Source organism: Bombus vosnesenskii, unplaced genomic scaffold (genome assembly GCF_011952255.1).
Source record: "Bombus vosnesenskii isolate JDL3184/JDL3185 unplaced genomic scaffold, Bvos_JDL3184-5_v1.1 scf7180000014645, whole genome shotgun sequence".
NCBI lineage: Eukaryota > Metazoa > Arthropoda > Insecta > Hymenoptera > Apidae > Bombus > Bombus vosnesenskii.
Genome location: NW_022883572.1, coordinates 469 through 13,124, shown reverse-complemented (window position 1 = coordinate 13,124; position 12,656 = coordinate 469). Strand labels below are relative to the sequence as shown.

General features: G+C 46.7%; 1 protein-coding gene across 1 annotated transcript; it reads right to left on the bottom strand.

Moving 5' to 3' along the window:
• Positions 1–925: 925 nt before the first annotated feature.
• Positions 926–4,396, bottom strand: LOC117240471. Its single transcript, XM_033506499.1, has 5 exons — positions 3,134–4,396; positions 2,686–2,983; positions 2,287–2,597; positions 1,972–2,211; positions 926–1,816 (listed from the first exon to the last, which is right to left on the bottom strand). The coding sequence occupies exons 1-5, from the start codon at positions 4,394–4,396 to the stop codon at positions 926–928; spliced, it is 3,003 nt and encodes a 1,000-aa protein (XP_033362390.1).
• Positions 4,397–12,656: the final 8,260 nt, after the last annotated feature.

Here is a 12,656-nt window from a genome sequence, read left to right as displayed (position 1 = left end):
CGGGACCTCTTCTCCGCCGATGTTCACCGACAGTCCGGGAGGAGGTGTTCCTCTTCGTCGCTGGTCGAAGAACCACAGTGCCTCGGATTTGGCCAGCGACACCGTCAGGCCGAGCCTTCGAATGGCGCGCACCGCGCACGCCACGGCGTCCTCCGTGCGATTCGCCGTGTCGTGCCACCACCGTCCCCCGGCCATGACCAGGGTGTCGTCGGCGTAGCACACCATGCCTGCTCCCGGGGCATCGGACATCGGAGGACGGAGTCGTAGGCCGTGATCCAGAGTATCGGTCCCAACACCGACCCCTGCGGAACGCCGCGCTCGATCCGTCTTCTTTCCTCCCCGTTCTTTCCGGCGTAGACAATGTATCTGTCGGTCAGGTACGCTCGGATGATCCCTACCAGGTACGCCGGGACCTCGAAGTGTCGCAGGGCTTCCACGATCCTGGGCCAGGGGATCGAGTTGAAGGCGTTGGTGACGTCGAGTGATACCGCTACTGCCACCCCTTCTCGAGAGACCTTGTCCTCGGCCATGGTCTTCACCCTCTTCACCGCGTCCACGGTCGAGCGGCCGCGGCGGAATCCGTATTGGCTGTCGTGCCATCCGGGCGCCCTCTCGGTCATGTGAGCCTCCAGCCGGGCGGCGATGATCCTTTCGAGCATTTTGCCCACCTCGTCCAGCAGGCATATCGGCCTGTAAGCGGACGGCGAGTCCGGCGGGCGGCCCTCTTTCCGCAGCAGAACCAGTTTAGCCGTCCGCCATGACCGGGGGTAGACGCCCTCCTCTAGGCATCTGGTGAACAGGTGTCGCAGGCGGCGAGCCATGGTGACGATCGTCTCCACCCAGGCTCGGCCCGGTATTCCGTCCGGACCGGGTGCCACGTCGCGGGATGCCATCCTCCTGGCTGCTTCGAAGAGTTCTTCTTCGGTCACTCGCAGTTCTTCGCTCCATCCTGTTGCGGTCGTCGTCGCTGCCTCCTCGTCGTCGCTGCTTCCTCGTCGTCGTCGTCGTCGTCGTCGACAGAGGGGGAGGATGGCGCTGGTTGGCTCGTGTCCGTGTCCTCCAGCGGGAACAACGTCCCGATGACGTTGTCCAGCAACGCCGGATCCATGTTCGAGGTCAGTGGGGGCGCCGAGGGTCGTAGCTTCTTCGTAACTACTTTGTAGGGCCGTCCCCACGGGTCGGATTCGACCTCCTCGATCAGTTCCGTCCAACACCGAGCTTTCGCGGTTTTGATCTCCCGCTGAAGAGTGCGTCTCGCCTCTCTGTACTCCTCGTAGCAGCTGGAGATCTGTTCCTCGTCGCGCGTCAGCCTGCGACGGCGGGCCCTTAGGAATCTTCTGCGGGCCCGAACGCAGTTCTCTCGCATCTCCGCGATCTCCGGAGTCCACCAGTACGTTCCTTGGTCGCGTCTCCCCCCCCCCCCGGGACTGAGCGCGGCATCGAGGTGTCGCACGCCGCGCACATGTATCTTCGGAGCTCCTCCGCCTCCTCGTCGATGCTTTCCTGCTCGGTTGTCCGTCGGGCGTCCCAGCTCCAGGCGGATACGATCGTGGCCGCCCGTAGCATCTCCTTGTCCCTTTCCTTGAAACGCCATCGCGGTGGCGGGCGGCGGCGGTTTTCTCCCGGTCGTCGTCGTCCTCCGGCGTCGTCTTCGGCCCCCAGGGCCACCTCCATCAGTATGTAGAGGTGATCGGATAGCGCTTCCACCCCCTCGGCCACCCTCCAATCGTGGATTCGTCTGAGTAGCTCCGGGGTGGCCCACGTGATGTCCACTACCGAGGATCCTCTCCGCGCCACGCAGGTGCTCGCCGAGCCCCTGTTTGCCAGCAGGAGCCCCAGACCCGCTGCCCAATCGGTGAGCATCCTTCCTCGAGAGTTGGTCCTGGGATTTCCCCATTGCGTCGAGTGGGCGTTGAAGTACCCGAGGACGAGTACTTGGCGGGGGAGGCATCTTCCGATGCACTCGCCTACTCGATCCAGGAAGTCCCCGTACGCGGCCAGGTCGATGTTTGGGGAGACGTATACCGCCACCACCGCTGCTCCCTGCCACTCAACCGCGACGAAGCCGCTGCCACTGTCCAGCAGGACGCCCGGGCCTGCCGTCCACGTTATCCCTGCGGATCCGTCCAGGTCCCCGACCCAGTTGGGCGAGTCGGGAATGCGATGTGGTTCGGCCACCGCCGCCAGGGCGACCTCGTTCTCCCGGATGGTCTGAAGGAGCAGATCTTGCGCCCTTCTCGACCTACCGAGGTTGCATTGCAGGAGGCGCTTGAATTATGTGGTCACCTCCATGGCCTCCTCCCGGCCGTCCGCCGCTGTTGGTTCGGCGGCGCTTCCTGGTGTCCCTTCCCGCTGCTGCTGCTGCTGCTGCTGCTGGTTGGCGGATCGGTCGCTTTCTCTTGACTTTCGGTGGGGTGCATGCCTCTCCGCCCATCCTGTGGTTCGCGGGCGCCCCGAGCGACTTGCACAGGGGGCACTTGGGAGTGGAGGCGGGACAGTCTCTGGCGCGGTGTCCGTTTCCGCCGCACCTGTAGCATAGGTGCCCTCGGTCTTCGCTGGATACGCAGGTGGCGCGTACGTGTCCCAGTTCCAGGCACCTGAAGCACTGCAACGGCCGCTTCGGGATGGCCCTTATCCTCGCGGTTGACCAGCCGGTAGCTATCTTCTCTGCCTGGGCCAGCTTGCGGGCTCCTGCTGCCGGACACTTGATCCATGCCGTCCCTAGGCCGCCTCTGGTGGCGCCGATCTCGCCCACCTGTACCTCCGCGCTGCCGCATCCTGCCGCCGAGGCCAGTGCTTCCTGCAGTTCCTCCCTCTTGACCGAGATGTCTATCCCGGTCACTCGTAGCTCCGCCATCCTGGTTGGAGTGGCGATTCTCACCGGCGTCGGGTCCAGCGCCTCGGCCAGACGCGTCGCCAGTAGCGTCGCCTTTCCTCTGTCCTTGTCTCCAGGGACTTTGATTATGATGGCCCCCGTCATCGCCTTTTTCATTTCTAGACGTTCCATTCCGAGCTCCGAAAGCGGGGTCCTTGTTCTGGCCGCTTCCAGGACGTCGGCGTACGACATCCTCGCTCCCTCGTTCAGCGTCAGGGTCACCGCGGATGTTCGCGGTGCGCGAGGGGGCGTGGCCACCTTGGGTGTCTTCAGTGGTCCTTTCTGCGTTGCGGGGGCACTCTGTTTCGGTGCGCCTGCCGTCCTGCCAGGCTGGGGCTGCTGCTGCCGTGCCCGCGTCGGTGGTGGCGCGGTCGGTCCTCTTCTTGCCGCCTCTCCTTCGGCGGCGACGGTTGTCCTTGTCCCGTTCGCCTTCCTCCTTCTCCTTCTTTTCTTTTTTGTTTCCGCCAGTTCCCAGCCCCCATCCTCCTGCTCCCTTGGGGGCGACGTCGGTTGGGCGGCGCGGGGATCGACGGAGTGGTCCTTGCTCGGTCGTGCTTCGGGGGGGTGTTGCCATCGCGTATCCCCGAATGGTTCCTCTATGGTCCTAAGAATGGAGGATCCCAGTTCTCGGACTACTCTTTCTAGGGCGTCTAGGCGTGTCCTGTCGTTTCCATCTTCTCGTGGAGGACGGTCGTATTCGGGCGTCGCGTTGGCGCATCGCGGGCATTCGTGGACTCGAGCAGCCAGTCTCCTTAGTTCCTGGCGGAGGGCTGCGTTCTCCTTTTCCAGCACGGACAGCCTCGTGTCTACGTCGTCGGTGTCTCGCGCTGGTCTCGTCCTCCTCGAGGATTCCGTGTTCCAGACGGCGGTGATGTAACTCGCCGCGTTCTTCAGGGATCTAATGTAGGTCCCCTTGAGCTTTGAGGACGTCGTCGCGACGTGCATTATTTCGGACACCTGCATCGTCAGGCCCGCGCTGATGTCTGCCGGGGAGCTCGTCCTCATCTCCGCCTCTAATTCTTCGGACACCTCCGGGGTTGTGGCTGTTATTCTCCTCTTCTTCCCCCTGGATTCCGCCGAAGCCGAGCGCGAGGTGATCGAGGCGGTCGGATCCTCGTCGTCGGACCTCGCTCGCGCCCGTGATCCTCCTGCCATTGGTGATGTGCCATCATCCAGCCTCGCTGGTGTGAGAAAGACGCCCTCCGGCCTGTCCGCGGCTCTTAGCGAGCGTCTTGTCACCCTCCTCGGAGATTCCTCCGCCGTTTCCATCCTGTTGTCCTCCGGTTGTCCTCCCGTTGTCCTCCGGTTGTCCTCCGGTTGTCCTCCTGTTGTCCTCCTCCTGTCTCCTGTTCCATCGCCAGGCGTAGAAACACGTCCGGGGGCCTGGCGGTCCACCCTCGAACGGCCGTGGTCGCGAGTTGTCGACGCAGTGGGGCCCACTTCACTACCCACGGCTGCGCCGGTACTGGAGTATCCCTCCCCTGCACCGCAAACTTTGTTACTTAAGTTTTCTATATCCATGTTTCTTGTTTTTGGTTTTTTTTTGCCGAGGTCGTCAACGGTGTGTCCTGTCCTGGTGCCGCTCACTCTTCACACCCTGATCCGGTCAGAGCTGGTGCAGGTGTGCCAGGGAGCCCCTTGTGATGAGGTGGTGAGTGGTCCTAACAGGCGTGGGGGCCACCAACTTCTCCGAAATTTCCGCACCGGATCGGCGAACTGGCTAGTGCCGCGGACACCGGCCAGCCGCCACCCGACTATAAGAAATATCAGATCCATCGGTGTTTCCCAGGGTAGTCCTGTGTCCCGGGGGCTTCTGCCTGCCTCGTGCTCCTTGGATAGTCCCAGAAAAATGGCTTCGGTGCGCCTCCTTCCTCTTCGTCAGCGCCCGCCGAACGGTCACCCATCCTTGTCCGTGCCGCGGCGACCATTGCTTAACCTTCGTGATCGATGGGAAACTAGCGTTTCCACCGCGGCTAAGCGGGCGCTAAGAGCTCGTTACCTACGATACGTCTGAGATGTGGTTTGAAGGATTTCACTGCAGCCTCCCACAACCCGCCGAAGTGATGTGAGTTGGGAGGAATGAAGCGCCATTCGATCCGTCGGTCGGTTAAAAAGGACTGAACCTTTACCTTATGATCGTCGGACTGCAGAAGGTTTCAGAGCTCTCGTAATTCGTTGTTGGCGCCAAGGAAGTTGGTACCGTTGTGTAGATAGAGTAGTAAATCGGCCGATTTGAAAGCCTCGTCTCCGATGCAAGGAGGTAATTTTGTCTGTGTTCTCCATTGGTATAGTAGATTATGAAGACAATGCAATAAACGAGCTTACCTCGTGGTTGTGAGTTTAAATGTTACTCGTCACCGTATGGCAGTGGGTGTCACTGGCGTGCATTTTTCACTTGACACGTGATCCGGTTCGAAGGACCAAAATGATTCGACCGGTTACGTGTTCACACTTTTCACTTGCCACTGAATCCGGCTCAAGGGACCAAAATGTTACGATCGTTCGCGGAGAGACGCGGTTGCTAGGAAAACGCGTCAGCGAGAGACGTACATTCTCGCTACGATTCGGTTAATCGACGCCGCGAAATAGTCGTTCCCCTGTTTCGATTAAGATAATAGAGGTGGTTCAATGAATGTAACACTGTATAATAAGTTATAAATCACAATTTATTCCAACAACTTTCTAAGGAAGATAGTTACGCTGGTGCGTATGTATAAGATAAGTGAGTGGCTGCTCTACAGGTGTAAGCCCGGTCAAAAGATGTTGACTGTTTGAAAGATGGAAAATCAGTGCAGTTCGGTGACGATGCTGTGGTGGAGGAAAGCTAAGGATGGGTGTGTCTAGCTCACGGGACCATCGGATTTGTTGATGACGATTTTGGCTAAGAGAGTGAGGGAAATAGGCTTCGTTGTTAATTGGTTATTTACTATGGTGGTGGGTGAAGAAGGATGCTAACCGCCCTCGAGATAAATTCCTGAGATTTACGGAGGGCACTTGAGACTATTGAGGGTACGCAGTAAGGATCCGAAGACATCTGGCTGCCATCTTGCCCGAGGTGTGTGGCCTGGTTTAGAGTGTTGTCCGACGCAACATCTTCTCTCTCCTCCGTTATTTTCTCTTCCTTTCTATGCCCCGTTTTTCTGCCCTCTTTGTGCTCTGTCCCTTCTAAAATTTCCATAAAGTGATTTTTCCACTCTTCTTCGCTTATATCCTCATCTATACCATCTCTACTTCTTCTGTATTTATTTATATATTTCCACGCTTCTTGTTCTGTTTTGATCCTCTTTATTTTCTACATTCCTTCTTCTTCGTGTCTTTCCTTTTTTGTTTACACCACTGCTTGAATGGCTTTTTTCCTCTGTGAGCGCTTCTCTGCTGCATTTTCCTTTCATAAACTTTGTCATCTTCCTTCTCATCTCTCTTTTCCTTTCTTTCCACTCCTTGTCGTACCACACTTTCTCCCTCATGCCCCATTTCCTTATCTTCACTTTCTGCTTAGGCATTGCTTCATTTATCTTCTTTTTGATTTCAGTCCACATTTCCTCTACTGTTCTTCCCTTGCAGGTCCAGCCTTTACATTCCTCCAGGTATTTTTCCACACTTTAGTTTGTTCATTCCCTTTTCTCCTTCTCTTCTTCTTTCTTTTCCTCACTTGTTGTAATTCCGGCCCCCTATTTCTATTTCTAACGGCATGTGGTCCGACCCTGTTCTTTTTCCTACTTTCATGTCGATTATTTCTTCTGTCGTCTCCTGATTTCCAATCACATAATCTATTACTGAGTTTCCTCCCTCCCCATATATGTCCACTCCTCCCCTTCTTTATCTCTTCCAGTGATTATCATCCAGCTTCTCTCTTCCAGGTACTTTAGCAGAGTTGCATGCCCAAGTACTTTTCTAGTACTGTTCTATCATTGATCCACGTAGGGCAGTGGTACAACGCATGCTCCGCATCATTTTCTTCAGCATTATAATCCCAGCATCTTGAGTGGGCCTCCTTATTAATAGCCTTTATTTATAGCCTTATTAATATTATTATAGCCTTATAGCTATTATAGCCTTATTAATATACGTTAAATATTCCATGTCCACTCAAGTTCTGCATGGTAAAGTCTTCAATATTCCTTCTGTACTTCTTTTAAAAATACAAGCGTCATTTATAAGTCTCCTTGTCCAATTATCCTCCCTGTAATATCTCCATTCTTCTCTCCACTTTTTCTCCATACGTTCTTCCACTGTCCTAATCCTTTCTATAAAAATTGAGGCGGTTCCTGACCTAGAACGGGTGTTATATCGCTCCTGTTATTCTACCCTTCTTATCTCATAGTTTTCCGCCTGCAGCTGTGTTTTAAAATATATCGATATAGTGCCCGTAAGCATACACAGTGCTGACACGTGTTGCTTGCTGTCTCCCGGTTCCAGCAATTCTGTTGTCGTTATTTTTAAAGATCAAACTACGTTACGTTTTGTTTCTTTCGTCGTGAGTGCTTGTTGTTTTCTTGGTAGTTTTGTATTTTTATTTTGTTTACCCGGAGTTTGTAAATAAAGTCCCGCGGGGCCTTGTTTACTTCTGTGATCACGAATCTTCGTGTAGTATTCAGGCCATGCCAAGTCGTAAATACGAACAACGTCTTCCTCTAATATCTTCCTCTAGCGTTGACTTGCTAAGAGTATTTTTATTTGCATATTGTTTCAAAAAATTTACCAATATCACGTTATTTAAACACCTATGGACCATATGCAGTTACCATTACTTCGCATAAATCAGTATAAACGTTATTTTGAAGTACTATTATATCATGTGTCACTGCATAAATCTTCTGATTTTGCTTCAGCATTTCTGTTGTATACAACAGTATTGGTGTGCTGTTTTAATCGAGATTTTAGTTCACATGGAACCTAAATCACAAGAATAATAAAAAAGAAAAATGTTACTTGCTTTCGGATACGACGAAATAAACCACTACTTTTATGGCGTTTACGGGCCCAAATTGGAAAATGTGGACGAATTTTGGATCTATGTTATTATCGTTTTTGGCTGAACTTTGCTTTAGGGCAAAACCAAAAATTAATCACTTTTTTGCAATCTATCAGTTTTCAAAACGGGGAAATGTAAAATTATGTAAAATTTGTGTGGTATTTTACACTTTATTTTAGCAATAAATTGGATTCTGGATCTTTCAATGAGTACAGTTTATGGAGCCACTGACTGCGCGTGGATGGTAATCATTTTGACCTATTGAGTCAAACGTGTTTGATTACATGTATTTTGTATACATGTATTTGGTTACATGTATTTGGTTTTTCATTCTGACGACTCAAGGACACTTGTATACAGCAAACCCGGATTAGTTCGATTACTTTTTTTAAAAAAAGGCTGTAATATTACTGTTTTTTCATACTCTTTTTTTGTTTTCGGCAAATTGAAGTGTTGCATAAGTAATCTATGAATTGAAATATTTATTCCTTTTTTTAATAAAAATCATTAATATTGCAAGTGCCTGGTCTTATCCGTATGTTCAGGTTAGAGAGTTCTCCCATTACTGGTGAGATCCACCTTGAAGAACGGTAAAACCTGTTGCTACTTGATGCGACCAGTACACAGGTGCTGAATCTTCTTTGGAACATGTACCCACCAATTATTTCTAATTTTCCATTCATCTTAAAAAAGTGGCAAATCCGAAAAATCGGATGTCCACCCTTAGGAACTCGCTTTTCAACATCGTTTCAATCATCGATCTGTAATAGAACTTTATTAAGTAAACTTATTTAAGCATTTTTCTACAAGTCTGTGCATGCATTCTCCTTTTTTCCCAGAGCTGCCTTTATGCTCTAAAGAAACTTGGTTACATTAAGTTGAATCTCGAGACAGTTCAGTAAAAGTTCGCGTGAACGGCGCATTGCAACAATATCAGTGTCAAGGCCTGTAGGTAACAGTTTTTTCCAATGCGCCCAAAGAATTCATTTGCGTTTTTTCACCACTGCGTTGTTTTTTCGCTCTCTTTTTATCGTGTTATGCACCTTTTCGCAGTTATCGAATGTTTCCTGTATTTATTTTCAGGTTGACGCTAGACGGCCAATTGTGTTAGTACGAACTAATTTTTTGCGAATATAATATACTCAATGTAACATGTATGCATACTCAGGAAATAGAATTCATTTAGAGACCAGCTAAGGATGGGGACAAAGATGAGGATTGTGCGAATTTTTATGGCGACGTCAACTCATTGAATGATATAATGGACATAAGCTCATTTGGCGCCAAAGAGAAATGTAAAATACTCTGAAGATGTTTTGCTTTGCATAGTCATATGGTATGCGTCATTGGATTCCGTAATTTCAAACTTGGATTTGTGGATTCCACACATTGAAAACTACAAAATTGCAGATAAAAAAGACAATGATTTTTAGTTCCCTACAGTAAAGTTCAACCCCATTTTTTAATATAATTGCCAGTTCTAATGCATAACTGACAGAGCAAGATCGCTACTTTGGAGTATGTTGCTATAAACAATATATTAAACTTTAATATTATATCCAAAATAAAATGTTTAACTCAGTAATGAAAAATATATAAAATAGCACGATATTGATCGAAGGGCTGCTCTGAAAAGATATAGGTTTGCTTTATCTCTAAGAGTCCAGGATTGCACGTTATTATTTTGTGATAGACACTCTTGAGTTTGCAATCCTTCAATCATCCGCCTATAATAAGTGTACAATAACGATTATTCTATTTCCTAAAATAATATCAATTACTCATTCATTTTTTATTTTTATAATACACTACGCATGCTATTTGTATAATTAATTTGTTATTACTTCACGCAACCGCTTGCGCCCACCTTGCAGCGGTCGGCGAGAACTCTAACCCACACTTAAACTTAATAAATGATGATATTCTCTTTTTATTGAGCTAGTATATAAGTTATAGTAGATAAGTTATAGCAGGCATATGCTGCACATCGTATATGTAGTTATCGTTATCGTATATGTTGTGCCATTATTTTAAGCCTTTGCTCGCCTTACTCTCGTTTATAAACAAAAGGTAACCTACAACTAATACTGACGTTCCCATTGCCAAATAGGCATAACTGTAGTCAAATATACTTTGTAGCGATACCGGCATTTTTTACGAATATCTCAATAAGGCCGATCCCCGGTTATATAGTCAGACCGGAAAATATTCGGACACTAGAACAACTTTGATTTCTCTGCCCTGTACTTGAAATAAATACGGAAAAAACAACAAAAACATTTTGCAGTATACTGAACTATATTGCATAGGTCTCGAAGTAAAAAACTTTTGATTTAAAAGAAAGCGTTTTTTAAATATAAGAAGTGTTGAAAAATGTGAATTTTGGTGTTATAAAAATATCTGAACATTTTATAAATTAATGTTAGAAAAACTAATATGGCAATACTATTTTTCATAAAAGTCCAATATTTTGTCCGATACCCCTTTTGTTCAATAATGTGTTAGTAGACGATTTTCCAGATGTTGAAGATTATTTTTTATTAATAATCGATACTGTAATTTATTTCTCTATTAAATGAACTTTCTTCAGTGTTTATTGTTATACTTTTGTATGATTGTATTTTTTACTAATTGTGCGACGTAGTTTATTCTATAGGGACGGTCGTGCTTCTGTGAAACACTCGTTATCTTAGTTTGATATCTTAAATCTGTAATGCATTGGAGCATTCTCGTAAATTTTGAATTCACTTTCCGTCGATCTCCAGAAGAATGGAACGTTTCTTCAAGTTCGCTGTTCATTTTATTTCAGGAATCGTAATTAATGGATTGTGCTTTATTTCGCGAACGATACGAATATCTTGCCGCAGCGTCATTTTGCGTTTTCTACCCGTTCTTGGCACATCTTCAGCGAAACATCTCTCTTTGACTGAATCACATGGCATTCTTTTTTTTTAAGCTAGAAAAATTTACGGAATGTCCAGCTGAACAAATTGTAAACTACAAATTATTTATTATTTATTATTGCTTAGTCCGCGCCTTTCGGCTTTGGACGAACTTTCGGTTTTACATCCCTTATACCTATTTCGCTTCTTATATATCTACCTCCCCTCTTATCCATTCTATTATATTGCACTCCCTTAATTATTCTATCTCTAAAAACTAAAAAACTAGAAAAAACTAAAAACTAATGACTAAAAAACTATTGCAACTTTGCGCCTTTGCCTCCTTGCTGTGCTCCCTTCTTGTCGTTCCGCCCCTTCTTGTATTACCCTTCTCCTCTCTATTATTGCTTTTAGTTCTGTTAGTCCTTCTCTAGTCTCATTTAGTGTTTTTTCTATGTCCTTTGGTGCTCCCGTTATGTCACATTCTTCTGTTACATGTTTCAGGTCTTCTTCTTTCCTTTTACATAGTTTGCATCTTTTTTCTCCTTCTTCTTTCCAGTATTCCTTTGCTTTCCACATCTGAATCTTGCTAATATTCTTCTGTCCTTCCACTTTATCCTCCCTTCTGAGTACTTTGGTAATACTTCTTTGACGATTTTTCTGTAATGTATGTTATATTTGGATTTCCTTATCCTTTCCCCCCTCTCTTCTACTTCTCTCTTTCTTCTTTCCTCTATAACTTGGTCTGCTGTCATCCTTTCTTGCTCTTCTCTTGCTTCCATCTGTGTCCCTCCATTTCTCACCTCTTCTGGTCCCTTCTTTCTCTTTCTTGCTCTTTTCTCTTCTTGGCCATTTCCCCAGTTTCTCTCTCTTTCCTTTATGCACTCCTTTACTAGTTCCTTTTTTGATACTAAGGCTTTCTCGTCATACCTTGCTGCTCTTTTTAATGCTTTTTCTTTGATTTATGTTAGCTTGCATTCTTCTATCAATATATATTGATAGAATTTGGTGTTGTCATATCTAAACCTAAGATCAATTTCACATATCTTCTTTGTATTCTATCCAGTCTTTCTTCCATATTCCAGCCCCATACCAAACCGAAAGTCCTCAAACTACAAATTAAATAATAAAAAAAGCATTTTTCTGACTCCCATTTTCGAGAGCTTATATTTTCCAGGCATTGCAGACAAGGAATATCCTTTTTTTCTTCGCTGAGAGATCCTCAATCTCTATAGTTCTCTTAGTTCTCTACTGCTTACCATAACCAATAAAATATTACCGTTATTATTCCAAGGTAGATTATAAATACCGATGAAAGTAGCGCAAGTGTTCTAATATATTTAAAAACAGTTTCACAATAAATATTGCAATAGTTCTTTACAAAAAACCAAGAATTATGCAATCGTTGACTTATCTTCCGATGATGGAACTCGTTCTTTCTACATTTTTGACTTGTATGAGTATGAGAATTTTTTGCCAAAACAAATGATATATATAGTATCGTTCAATTACTGATTACATTGATATAAACTATTTTATACTTTTATTTGCGATATTTTATACATAAAAATATTTCTTGCATCGTATCGTACAATTTTAAATTACTCTCAGTGTTATAAATAATTCTGTATGATAGTTATGTAATTATTTCATTCTGATCGGTTGTAATTAATTGTAGATGATTCTCATATATAAAAGCACTGACACAACAGATGATGTATAGAGGTTGTGTTGCTTCAAACAAGAGACATCCTACTTTTTTACATTGGTTACTTGTATTTTCCATTTTTTCCAGTAATATTATTATTCGTTATAGTGCAACCTGACACTACATTTGATACAGACTACATCATGACGCATGTTAAGGACTTCAAGGGGAAATGTTAACATGTTCTACAAGGGGAAATGTTACATATATTTTATA

What these genes read in the sequence shown, in the direction of transcription:
- LOC117240471 (XM_033506499.1), bottom strand. Translation starts at nt 4,396, where the DNA reads ATGGATATAGAAAACTTAAGTAACAAAGTTTGCGGTGCAGGGGAGGGA. An exon ending in GCCGGGAGGAGGCCATGGAG is followed by an intron (nt 2,212 to 2,286) that starts GTGACCACATAA and finishes CTGCTCCTTCAG; the next exon opens with ACCATCCGGGAGAACGAGGT. An exon ending in ACGGGGACTTCCTGGATCGA is followed by an intron (nt 1,817 to 1,971) that starts GTAGGCGAGTGC and finishes GCTGGCAAACAG; the next exon opens with GGGCTCGGCGAGCACCTGCG.